Raw genomic sequence first — 13,818 nt, forward strand, 5'->3', positions numbered from 1 at the left:
ATGATGGCCTCAGAAAGCAAGGTGTTATACCAGCTATGAATTAATAACAGTCTTGACTAGAAGGTTTTTTTTTTTTTTAATCTAAAATGATTCAGGAGGTAGTAGTTGGTTCAGTAGCACGAAGATGAACATATTTGCATTCTTTTGCTTAAGGTTTGCAGTTTCCTGGACCTTTCATTTGTCTCTCAAGAGGGCTAAACATTATGTCTGCTTTCCAGGCAGTATATAGAAAAAGATGAGGCCAAAAGTCTGACTCACAACTTCAATATGTGCACATGAGCGTGCACGCGCATGCACATATACACACACATGGAAATTTTATATATATATATATATATATATATTCCCTATCTATCTATCTATCTATCTATCTATCTATCTATCTATCTATATTTGGCTACTCCTGTCTGCAAAGAAGTCTGGGAAATAAAATTTTTCAGTCACTCCTGTTGCCCAAAGTTCTTTTAATAAGGAAGAAGAGAATGAGTATTGGGTAAGTAGAAGTTAAAGAAAAAATTATTCAGTGACACTTGTTAAAGCATGGTAAGGAAGACTATTCAGGACCATCACCATAGATATAAGGACTACTGTAACAGGGTCTCTCAGTTGGGGAGAGAGATTGGGCCCAACTCCAAAGACAGCATGGGCAAGTGAGAATTTATAGCCAAGGAGCAGAGTCAGTGGATGAGAAATTACTAAGAGGAAACACCAGGGGTAAGGGGAAATCTGGCTAAACCAACCTAACAGGATTCTTGCTGAAGGCAGGCCAAGGTGATCAGATATCACCTGGAGGTCGGTTGAGGATGAAAAACCTGATCAGATGTCAGGGATGGGGGCAATTCTTGCTAAACTGACTTAGCAAGGTTCTTGCCTAAAACTGGGTTTTACAAGGAAGTGCATAGATGGACCTAGCAAAAGAATCAAAGCCTGACTAAAGTTTGGCCAAGCAAAGAGTCTTTGTCAAAAGTAACTAGCACTCCCTGCCATGTGTGCTCATGCACATACAACTCATGCGCTCCTCAAAACATTCCTCTCTCCCCAGAGCGCATGTGAATGATTATTTATGAATTGATCTTGAGCTTTCTTGTGTATCCTTTCAGCTTATATTTTTTCTTCTGAGTTTTTAGCCCTAGTTAAGTTGCACAGTCAATTCTCTAGAAATAGGATTGTGCAGTGGAAAGAGCACTGGACTTGGACTGAGGGGACCTGATAAATCTGGTTCCAGTCCTCTGACATCTAAGCTTCCATTTCTTCCTTCAGTTAATGGAAATGAATTACCGTCTCTGCCTGTGTTTTACAGGCTTCTTATAAGATCAGATGAGCACTTTTAATGTAAAAGTGCATTGTAAACAGTGAAGCATTAAACAATTAAATGTATGGTATCGTTATGGTGCCTGTGTTCAAAATCAAACTACTCATCTTCCCAACAGAATGAGTTATTGCTCTGCTCTTATGGCAAGTCACCAAGTCTAGACAACTCAGTCTTGTGGCTACATCTGACTCCCACCCCACATCTCTGGTTGTAATAGCCTTTGATATTATTCTCTGAGTATTTCTTCATCTTTACCATCTTTTACTTACTCACTGCCACCCCTGTTGTTCAGGCCTGTACCATACTTATTGCTTGGCTATTGCAATAGCTCTGAGTCAACTTCAGGTCCAACTCTCCCTTCCCACCTCACATCTCTACATATTTCTAGACAGCCCTCATTTTTAGTGAGTATAGTATACTATGGGATTGCCTTATCATAATTTAGTAAATATTTTTCTGCTTTGGGGCATTAGGTTGTTTACATATTTTGTTGTTATAGTGCGGTAGTAGACATTTGTGTGTGTGTATGTGTATGCTATACATAGCTCATGATTAATTATTTGTTACAGTAAATTCCTATAACATGAGTTACTGAGATAATGAACAGTTCTTTCATTTTCCCAGTTGTTTCCCAAAGGATGATTCCAATTTATATGCCACGAACAATAGAATACTATTTATCATGAATATATTATAGCTTTTCATAGTGTAGGGATCAAAATATGCCACCCCCAAATATGCCACTTTGGTACACTGATTATTTGGGGTAAAAGGCATTGAAAAGGCCGGGCACAGTGACTCACCCCTGTAATCCCAGCAGTTTGGGAGACTGAGGTGGGTGGATCACAAGGTCAAGAGATCAAGACCATCCTGGCTAACATGGTGAAACCCCGTCTCTACTAAAAATACAAAAATTAGCTGTGCATGGTGGTGCGTGCCTGTAGTCCCAGCTACTTGAGAGGCTGAGGCAGGAGAATCGCCTGAACCCAGGAAGCAGAGGTTGCAGTGAGCCAAGATTGCACCACTGCATTCCATCCTGGCGACGGAACAAGACTCTGTCTCAAAAAAACAAACAAACAAACAAAAAAAAACATTGAAAAACAGCAGATGCAGGGTCATTTTGAGCTCCCTTTTTCTTCCCAAGAGCGGGAGGTAAAACTTCCATGTGAAAGTTGCCCTCCCTGTACCAGGAACAAGGAAGACATTCTTGTAACCAAAGATGGGTAATAAAGGCTGAGAGAAATCTGTACTAACAAACCTTGTTAAACCAACCTTTATCTTCCCAGTCACTTTTCCACAATTACCTGTACTCACCCAACTTCTTTGTCTTGTCTCATTTTCAAAATTTACTACTCTTTGCCCAACCTACTATATAGATGTTAAGCTCTAACTGCTTCTTTCGGTCTTCATTTTTCTTGTGAGGGCTCCCATGTACATGTAAAAATTTCTGAATAATGTTTGTATGCGTTTCCCTGTTAACCTGTTTTATGTCAGTCTCAGCTAGAGACTTTAAGAGGGTAGAGGAGAAATTTGACCTTCCGTACAAGTAGTCTACAGCAAAACTTTAAAAACATATAATAAAAAAATGTAGGTGTTCATTTTCATATACGCGGAATCCAGGCATACCAAGTCCAGGAAGATTTGGTGCACTGCAATATAGGTAACCTTGTACTTAGACTTATAGACCCGTATGGAATGGATGAAGAACTTGAATGCAAAGTTGCTGTACATGTCAAAAGTGAAAAACACAATAAAAAGCAACCATCTCAAGGAAAAACAGAAAATTGTATTCTTGGTCACATAATGTTATCCTTTACAGGGCTCTTTACCTTGTAGAGGTCACCTGAAGATAAACCAGGGGCTGCTTTTCAGTGAGACCAAGGGTGCCTTCTCTTCCTCACTGCATGCAGTCCCTGACTCTCCTGCCTTTCCCCTCTGAGCATCCACACTGACCTTCTCACTTAGAATGATGACTGTGTAGAAGGTAACAGATTGTTCTGAAATGTCATCTACCAAGGGCTTAGAGCCTGCTGACTTTCACTGAGGGCTTAAGAAGGGATTCCAAGTTTTTGTCCTTGTCTGAGAAAGGAGGCCAAACTGATTTAAGTTTTCAGTTTCTTTAAAAACAAGCCTTACCTTTAGACAAACACAAATTACTCAAGTTCTTTGATGATTCCTTCCCTATCCCTCTTCCTTTTATCATAGAGAAGAAGGTTGGGTGATAGAAGAATTTGGACTATTTATGAATTTTTCTTAATGTTTTGAATTCAGTGTAATTATAGATAAAGTAACTAAAATAGAGGGTTAGCTGATTGTTCTTGATAATCATAAATATATGTTTTGAGGGTCAGAGAGTATGAAGCATTTTTTAAACCTCCCAAAAAACTTGCCATCTTAAGACGTCTTTAAAAGAGAAACTTGCTTGTTCTTTTATTCAAAAAATACTAATCTTTGCTCTCCTATCCAAGATTAATATTTTATGATTCTGTGACATTTATTTAAATTACAGTGTTGGTTTGTACAGCTCTTCTGTACTGTTTATAGATGCAGTTGAAACCAAGGATTAATATTGATTGCCATCTAAGTACATCTTTTATCCTTTTAAAATTGCAATAAAAATAATCCTTCTCCCTCCCCGGTTGACTGCTATATTGACTCAGTAGTCTTTCTGGCATTAACCTGTGATATAACAAGTAGAATTGTTGCTGACTGCAGCAACTCTAGTTGTTCAAGAGTAGTTCCCATCAGCATTTCTTACATAATCCTCTACTTAGGAAGTAGTGTTTTCCAAAAAATCACACCTTCTAAAATTTAAAGATGTAGTTGGAAAGCCTTTTTTAACACTGAAGTTTCATTTTTGACATTGAATATTGTAAATATCTACCAAAATTTAAACACTTAAAATTTAGTATGAGAAAAATCATTTAAGAATTAGGTCTTTTCACCTGCCCTCATGTGTTTATCACAGCATTATTCACAATCGCTAAGAGATGGAATCTGCTTAGGTGCCCACTAATGGTGAATTGAATAAAGAAAATATGAGATACATACATACATATATATATATATATATATATATATATATGCACCATGGAATACTATGCAGCCATAAAAAAGAATGAAATCATTTCCCTTGCAGCAACATGGATGCAGATGGAAGCCATTATCCTAAGTTAATTAATGCAGAAACAGAAAGCTAAATACCACAAGTTCTCACTTATAAGTGTGAGCTAAACATCAAGTACACACAGACATAAAGATGGGAATAATAAACACTGGGAACTCCAAAAGAGAGGAGGCAGGGAGAGAAGCAAGGGTTAAAAAACTACCTGTTGAGTACTGTGGTCACTATTTGGGTGATAGGTTCAGTAGAAGCCCAAACCTTGGCATTGCACAATATACCCATGTAACAAACCTGCACATATACCCCTGGATCTAAAAAAAGAAAAGAATTAGGTCTTTTGAGGTCATATGTGTATAGAAACAGCAGTAAATGATGTATACATCATTGTAATTGTAGAGAATGATTTGCCATGATAAAAACAATATTCGCTATTTTTTTCTCCATATTGTATGAAAAAACTTGATAGTTTTCTATCTATTGCTCTATTCATTTCTCTTTCTAGGTGAACATGTCAAACCTTTTACGCCAGAGAAAGCAAAAGAAATTATCATGTCTTTACAACAACCTGCAATCTTCTGTAACATGGTGTTTGATTGGCCAGCACGACACTGGAATGCTAAATACCTTTCGGAGGTCCTTCATGGCAAACGGATACGATTCAGAATGGGGATGAAAAGCATGAGCACAGGTATGACTATAGGTAATCACTATCATAATGTCTCTTCAGGAGCATCCCTGCATTCTCAGCAGTGGCCTCCTGATCTCTTGAAAATCCTTGCTTTCTAATCCTTTTTTTGACCATTCACTGTACATACAGGAATATTTTATTGGAAAGTTTGGAAAACAGTTTGGCTTAAGTGTTTTTTGTTTTTGTCTATATAAAGTATAGACAAAACAGTCTATAGTTTATGACCGCATACAAAATGTATTTGTTCATGTATCTTATATGTATATTGCTAAACATTATTGTGGTTCATTAAATGTTAGACACTTAATAAATAAATATTTGTTAATGTGCTCTTATTTATGTTCCTATTAGACCAATACTAATCTAATAGTGCCATCCACTTTTTACTCAAGTAGAATGTGTCCTTTTATTTGTGGCTTCAGGCACTATTTATAGTTGTATAATTACTGGGTTGTAATTTTATCCCTCTGCTTTATTGACTGACTGACCTGTTTTGCATCGCACAAACATGAACCATATGTAAAGCTCGCTCTTTTATTCTCTTAAGCAAATAGATTTTGCCTCTTCTTTTCTGAAGACATAACATTTTGATTTGTTTGCCTTATTTTCAGATAAAGCAATTACCATTAACTCTAAAATTTAGATAATTTACCATTAACTCTAAAACTACTGTTTCTAATCTAAGAGAGTCTATAATCATTTTCTGGTGTTTAACTTATATTTCAATATGGGTAAGTTTGGTAGTCTAGAATTTCAGTTTTTTTAAGCATTGAGGTAAAGTAGCTTGTTAATATCTATTAACAGCTCAGGAGAACTAGAAAAGTCCCCAGCTTCCCTTCCTGCTGCTCCAACCTGCTTTCTCTCATTTTGACCTTGTAGCATTGCTGACAGAATTATTTAGTTTTTGGTGTCTGGAACCCCTTTGTACTCCTGTGACAGATGTAGCATGTTGAATATACCTGGAACTCTTTGTCATCTCATTATAATCAAAGATCAAACTGTTTAAAATTCAATCTTAGACCAGCAGCAATAACATAAAAATCAAATTGTGCCTTTTCCTTGTTGATTTTAGTCAAAGAAATCTGCCTCTCATTGAAGTGTCTGTTAGACACTAATTTGGATAAAAACAGAAATAGTAATTTTTTCACATTCTGGTTAGATTCCAAGTACAATACTACCAATAGCTAACATTTATTTAAAGCTATTTTTTCAGGCACTATTGTGAATACTTTGCACATACGGTATTAGCTTTCTGAATCTTCCTAAAACCTTAGGACAGTGCTGCTATTATCCCATTTTATAGATGAGACAAGTAATTTGACATTTTCAAGTTAATACTTAAGCACAAAAAAAAAGGGAAATAACTCTCTGAGGTTGTGAGAAACGACTCTGAGCTTTTAGTAAAGACAATGTTCTTTTTTATTAAATAAAATCTACATAACATAAAATTGAGCATTTTAGCTATTTAAAAGTATGCGATTCATTGGTTGTTAGTGTAGTCACGATATTGTACAACCATCACTACTATCTAATTCTAGAATATTGCTATTATCCCATAAAGAAGCCCAGTACCCATTAAGGCATCATTTTCCATTCTGCCTTACCATAGGCCCTCACAGCCACTGATTTACTTTCTGTGTCTATGAATTTGACTACTTAGAATATATCATATAAGTGGAATCATTCAATATTGGCCCTTTTGTGCCTGGCTTCTTTCATTTAGTGTGTTTTCAAGGTTCATCCATGTTGTAATATGTGTCAGTACTTCAGTTCTTTTTATTGCCAAATAATATTCTGTTGTACAAATATGTACATTTTATTTATCTATTCATCAGTTGATGGACATTTGGGTCGTTCCATTTTTTGGCTATTACAAATAATGCTACTATGAACATTCATGTACAAGTTTTAGTGTAGACATGTATTTTCATTTATCTTGGAGTAGAATTGCTGGGTCATACAGTAATTCTGTGTTTAACATTTTAAGAAACCATTTTCCAAAGCAGCTGCACCATTTTATATTCTCACTTTCAATGTATGAGAGTTCCAGTTTGTTCCACATCCTTGCCAACACTCCATTTTAAAAATTATAGCTATTCTAGGCCGGATGCAGTGGCTCATGCCTGTAATCCCAGCACTTTGGGAGGCCGAGGTGGGTGGATCACGAGGTCAGGAGTTTGAGACCAACCTGGCCAACATGGTGAAACCCTGTCTCTACTAAAAGTACAAAAAACAAAGAAAAAAAATTATAACTATTCTAGTGTATGGGAAGTATTATTATAGTTTTGATTTGTGTTTCCCTAATGACTAATAATGTTGAGCATCTTTTTATGTGTGTATTGGCCATTTGTATATCTTCTTTGGAAAAATGTCCATTCAAATCCTTTGCCCATTTTCTAATTGTTTTTGTCTTTTCATTATTGAGTTATAAGAGTTCTTTATATATTCTGGATACTACCCTTAGTATATGACTTGCAAATGTCCCACTACTCAGAGATAACCACTAGTTATATTTTGAGGAATGCCCATGTAGGCCTTTCTGTATTTTAAAAATAAAGTTGTATTAATTTTCATAGCTTGCTTTTTTTTTTCTTTTACTCTGAGCAGCTTCTCTTGAGATTGTATGATTTTTCAATGGCTACCTAATATTTTATTGTTTGGTAGTATCATAATTTATTTTAAAGTTTTGATGACTTAGATTGCTTACAAGTTTTAAATTTTAAAAAGACTGTAGTGAACATCTTTGCAAACAAATTTTGTCAAAGTTTCTGATTACTTCCTTAGGATTGATTCCTAGGAGAGTTACTGGATCAAAGGATATGAGCATTATCATCATTAGCAGCACTATCTGTGACACTCCTTACACCAGAACCTCTGAGTCATTCTGATTGCTTGTCTTGAGTGGTGTCTTGTGACTCAGTGACTTACATCCTAAATATCTAGCATCCGCCTGCTTCTGTCTGTCTCCACAGCTGTCCTCTAGTGGGCATTACCCCGCTTACTCTCTCTCACCTCCATAGTTGTATGGCCTCATCCTAGTCTGTCTGCACCCCTTGCCCTCCCTTTCCACACCATTCCTCATACTGAAGCCAGAGACGACTTTTAGGAAAACAAATCTAATCTTATTTCTCTGCTTAAAACACTTAAATGGCTTCCAGTTACTCTTAGGCTAAAGACCAAAATGTCCATTGTGGTGTGGAAGGCCCAGCATCATTTCTCTCCCTGAGCTCAGGCCAGACAAGCATTTTTCAGTTTCTGTATTTCCAGGGCTTTGTTTCTTCCCACTTCAGGACCTTCGCATGTGTATGTAGTTCCCTGTGTCTAGCCTCTCTTTTCTCACTTCCCTTTCCGCCAACTTTACCTAATTAATTCATCTCCTTCTGTCAGATCTTAGCTTAAATGTCATTTTTCTTGACAAATCTATCCTTCCCCATACCACAAATCAGGTGTGACTATTCAATTACCTCAGAACACTTTGTATTTCTTAGTAACACTTAGCACAGTTGTAATCACATGGTTGTATAATTACCTGTTTAAAGTCTCTTCCCCTCAAGAAGGTCACTTCTGTGAGGGCAAGGGCCACATCTCATCATGGGCTGAGCACCTAATGGACATTCAATTTGTGAAGTGAAAGAATGAAAGGCTTTGAAACATATGGCTAAGGGCTTTGCACGAAGGTGGTTTCTATTTACATTCTTTTCAGAACATGTGAGGGTTCCTGTTTTGCTACTCCTTGGCCAAAACTGAAATTTATCTTAAAAATCTTTCAGGCTGGGCATGGTGGCTCATGCCTGTAATCCCAGCACTTTGGGAGCCTGGGGCAGGAGGATTGCTTGAGCCCAGGAGTTCAAGACCAGCCTGGCCAACATAGCAAAACCCTGTCTCTACGAAAAGTACAAAAAAATTATCTGGGCATGGTGGCGTGCGCCTGTTGTCCCAGCTACCCAAGAGATTGAGATGGGAGGATCACCTGAGCCTAGAAGGTCGCGGCTGCAGTTAGCTGTGATCACGCTACTGCACTCAAACCTGGAAGACAGAGCGAGGCCCTGTTACATGAAAAATGTTATTTCATTATTTTAATTAACATTTATTTGGCTGCATGCAGTGGCTCATGCCTGCAATCCTAGCACTTTGAGAGGCCGAGGTGGGTGGATTACCTGAGCTTAGGAGTTCGAGACCAGCCTGGGCACATGGCAAAACCCCATCTCTACTAAAAATACAAAAAATTAGCTGGGCATGGTGGTGCACGCCTGTAATCCCAGCTATTTGGGAGGCTGAGGCATGAGAACCACTTGAACCCAAGAGGCAGAGGTTGCAATGAGCCAAGATAGTGGCACTGCACTCCAGCCTGGACCACAGAGTGAGACTCTGTCTCAAAACAAAAACAAAAACAAAAACACACATTTATTTGATTGCTAGCGATATTGAACATATGTTCATGTTTATTTGTAATTTGTATTTTTTTCTGATAATTGGTCTTTGACTATTTCCTTATTGGGATTTTAGGGTTCGTTATATATTATGAAGATTGTGACATGGCACAGCTACTCACACCTATAATCCCAGCACTGTAGGAGGCCTAGAAAGAAGGATCACTTGAGGCTGGGAGTTCCAGAACAGCCTGGGCAACATAGCAAGACCCTGTCTCTACAAAAAAAAAATTGTTTTAATTAGCTGGGTGTGATGGTGCACACCTGTAGTCTTAGCTGCTCAGGAAGCTGAGGCAGGAGGATTGCTTAAGCCCAGCAGTTCAAAGTTCTGACCATGCCACTGCCCACCAGCCTGGGCAACAGACTGAGACCCTGCCTCTAGAAATAAAAAAAATAAGTAAAACAGATGGAAAAAAAGAAGATTGTGTTGTTAACTAATAAGCTTCCTAGTTATTGTTTGCTTTTTCATTTTAGCTTCACAGTTTTATATTTTTATATAATCAAATAATGCTTTATTAACATTTTTATTTTCATTTAACTTTAGAAATTCCTTCTTTATCCTGAAAATAGAGAAATATTCTAATAGTTTTTTTCTAATTGATTAATGATTTCTTTTTTACATTTAACTATCCATTTCTTACTTATTTTGTTATATGGTATTCAATGAATTTTTTTATACAAATAGCTAAATTTGGAAATTTTATTCCAATACCATTTACTGAATATTTCTTTTTTACCCTACTGACTTTGGAAATCACCTTTATTATATTACTATATTCTTGTATATTCCAGCATCAGTTTTTGGGTCACATATTAAGCTACCAGTTTGGGGGCCAGTAAAACAGTTTTAAAACATGCTTTTAGTACTGGTATGTATTTTAATATTTGAATATACAATTCATCCTCCCTAATTACTCTTTTTTCTTAGATATTATTGAATTTTATATATCTAAATGAACTTTAGAGTTACACAAAGTTCTCACTGTAAAGAAACCTGTTGGAATTTCAAATGAAAATTGATTAAGCTTTATAATTAATTAATCCCATTGTTATAATACTGTATCTTCCTACACAGGAACATGTTATCTTTACTTACGAAGTCTATTTGGGTCTCAGTAAAGTGATTTATAGTTTTTATGTAGGTCTACAGATTCCTTAAAATATTATAAATTTGTTATAGCTGTTATGAAGGAAATATTTTTGCCTGTTACAGTTTTCTAACTGGTTGTGATTGGTCATAGAGGAAAGCCATTTGTTTCTGTGTGTTTATATTGTGTGCACCTACTAATTAGCCTAGGTAGTTTTGTGTTGTTTTGTGGGTTTTCTAGTTAGACAGGCATATGATTTTGAAAGTAAGGATAACTTTGTTTCCTCTCTGTTGAGTATGTTTCTTATTTCTGTTTTAGGTCTTAGGTCTTGGTTAGAATTTTTCTAGAATACTTGAAATAGAAGTGTTAATAATTGGCATTTTTGAATATCATGTGTTCCTTAGTTTATTTTAGGAAGCAGATAGAGAACATCACATAGCATTTTGGATCAGATTTGTTTCCCAAGATACGTGCTCAGTGGCAGTGTTGTATCTCAGTTGGCAGTAAATTTGGCAAGCAGTTGTAGAAATAACCCTGAACATCTGAAAGCAGGGGGATAGAGTGATCAAAAGACCTGTTTAGAGTTTAGGCATCATGTATTACTTCTTACTTGTAAAATGATGAAAGTTTAACAAAATGGAGAAATAGTTGTTATCCTGTTGTGCAAAAACTATTTTAGGACCCCTTTTTATAATAATTAAAAGCAAGCTCAGCTTGTACACTACTGCCAAATCCTGACCTCAGTTGCGCTTCTTACCTAGTACTTTACAGTAAGTAGGATGAACATTATAGTTGCCTAGACTACTTCAACATTAAATGAAAGAATCTTGATAAAATTAGAAAGGAATAATTTCATTGCATAAGACAAACTAAGAATAACAACTGTACTACCCAGAAAGAAATTGTCATTATAACAAAATCAGAGCAGTACCTTTGATGATGCTACTACCAGGAAAGAGTGAAAAAATTCTATTTTGAAATCATTATGGAAATGAAAAGATCTGTCATTTTCATTCATTCCATTCATGATAATTTTCCCCTGACAGTAACAGTTCTCATATGTAATTTTTACATTTTTAGATTTAACATTTTTTAACATGCAGAGCTTGCTATAACAGAAAATGAAGTCTTCTAATGAGGCCAGGTTCTGGGGGCGGCAAATCAGGCTTGCCTGAGATAACTGGCCTCAACAGAAAAGTCCTGCTTAGTCCACCCCAGGGGCAAGTAGCTCATTTAATGGCTTTAGTATTCAGTTGGATTGAATTCTAGGAAGTGAAAACTCCTAAGACGGTATAATATGTTTAGACTTACAGTGGAGTTACTTAAATCTTGTAGAAATGACTCCTATTTCCCAGAGTCATACAGCTTTCTTGCCCCATGCACTTTTGTTTGTCAGAATTAAATTTTATGTACTTCTGTGCTTTTATGATAAATTTTTGATGAAGTTGGTAATTTTTTTGTTTTGTTTTTGTTTTTGTTTTGAGACAGGATCTCACTGTCACCCAGGCTGGAGTGCAGTGGCACAGTCTCTACTCACTGCAGCCTCAACCTCCAGGGCTCAAGTGATCCTCCTGCCTCAGCTGCCTGAATAGCTGGAACTCCAGGCACATACTACCACACCTGGCTAATTTTTTTGTATTTTTTATAGAGACAGGGTTTCACCATGTTGCCCGGGCTAATCTCAAACTCCTGGGCTCAAGCAGTCCTCCCACCTCGGCCTCCCAAAGCGCTGAGATTATAGGCATGTGCCACTATGCCTGGCCAATGTTGATATGTTAAGAGTTTATGTATATTGATTGTTTAGTATGTACCAGGCACTAAGTGCTTTACAAAAATTGTTAAAATTTAATAGTTCTTGAATATGTATATTTTAATATTTTAGATAAATGTGCCCTAGTTAAGTTCTCCTGCTTCTCAAAGTGAGGTGACAAGTTAAAGTGGATGAATTAGGATGATTCGTTGACATACACCCTGTCTCTATTACCTCTCTGCCATTCTGTGGCTTAGGAAAAAGAAGGGAAAGGAAAAAGATGATTGGATAATTCTAAGCAGTTACAGGCAGAAACGTAGAGAAAAGATAAAAGCCGTTGAAAGAAGAATATTCATATTCTTCTTGCTACTGATTCAGCTGACTTTTAAAGGGTTCCAAGTAAATATATGAATGGATAAGAAGTACTAATAATAGTGCCTAACATTGTCTGGGCACGGTGGCTCACGCCTGTAATCCCAGCACTTTGGGAGGCCCAGGCGGGCAGATCAGTTGAGGCCGGGAGTTCAAGATCAGCCTGGCCAACGTGGCGAAACCCCATCTCTACTAAAAAATACAAAAATTAGCCAGGCGTGGTGGCACATGCCTCTAGTCCTAGCTACTTGAGAGGCTGAGGCGGGAGGATCACTTGAACCCGGGAGGCAGAAGTTGCAGTGAGTCGAGATTACACCACTGCACTCCAGCCTGTATGACGAGCAAGACCCTATCTCAAAACAAAAACAAAAAATAAAAAATAGTGGTGAACATCTACTGAAATCTGCTGTGTCAAGCACTGTGCTAACTGATCTATATCACATCTTGAAAAGATTTCATGTTTTGTAAAGGAAGTCATAATCAGATTTCTTAAATATTAACTTCCTATGTTCATTTAAGTTGCAAAAATAAAATTAATTTCATCATTCTTTTAGAAGAATAGTCTGTGTCAATCTGAGACTCCAATCTTGACTCACTGGGGTCACACCCATAATAGCAAGCCATTGTGGACAGATAAGATACCTTTTCTTGAAGCTTTCCTGATCAACCCTCATCTCTAGTGATCTTTGCCTTTTTCAAGTGTCAGCAGCATAAAATTTTGCATTTAACTATATGGTGCCTCAAGTTTTTATTTACTAAATCCTCAAGTTTGGATTACTAAATCTACTCATAGGGTAGTCTTTAATCTTGAGGTTAAAACTGTGCTTTATACTTTTATGTTTAATCCTGAGTATTGTGAATTTTATAAATGGCTCTAATTATATAACAAGTACAAATCAATTTTTAAATTTTTTAATTAATTTTTTTTTTTGGAGATGAGGTTTTGCTCTGTTGCACAGACTGGTCTCAAATTCCTGGACTCAAGCCGTCTTCCTGCCTCAACCTCCAGAGAAACTAGGATTACAGGCATACACCACCACACCTGGCTCAAAAC

The 13,818-nt window shown here is 36.8% G+C and overlaps 1 protein-coding gene across 8 annotated transcripts in view; it reads left to right on the forward strand.

Annotated features, from left to right (window-relative positions):
* HSPBAP1 (HSPB1 associated protein 1) overlaps window positions 1–13,818 on the forward strand; it is a 47,808-nt gene that overhangs the window by 7,529 nt on the left and 26,461 nt on the right. For 4 of the 8 annotated variants that reach the window (XM_005547972.5, XM_005547973.5, XM_074033305.1 and 1 more), the window contains exon 2: window positions 4,939–5,124. In XM_005547972.5, the coding sequence (XP_005548029.2) occupies window positions 4,939–5,124 (186 nt within the window). Of the gene's footprint in view, window positions 1–4,938; window positions 5,137–13,818 lie in introns of those variants that run through there. The other 4 variants (XM_045385509.3, XM_045385510.3, XM_065539137.2 and 1 more) reach the window with 2 other exon arrangements.

The sequence above is a fragment of the Macaca fascicularis genome, chromosome 2 (assembly GCF_037993035.2).
Source record: "Macaca fascicularis isolate 582-1 chromosome 2, T2T-MFA8v1.1".
NCBI classification, from domain to species: Eukaryota; Metazoa; Chordata; class Mammalia; order Primates; family Cercopithecidae; genus Macaca; species Macaca fascicularis.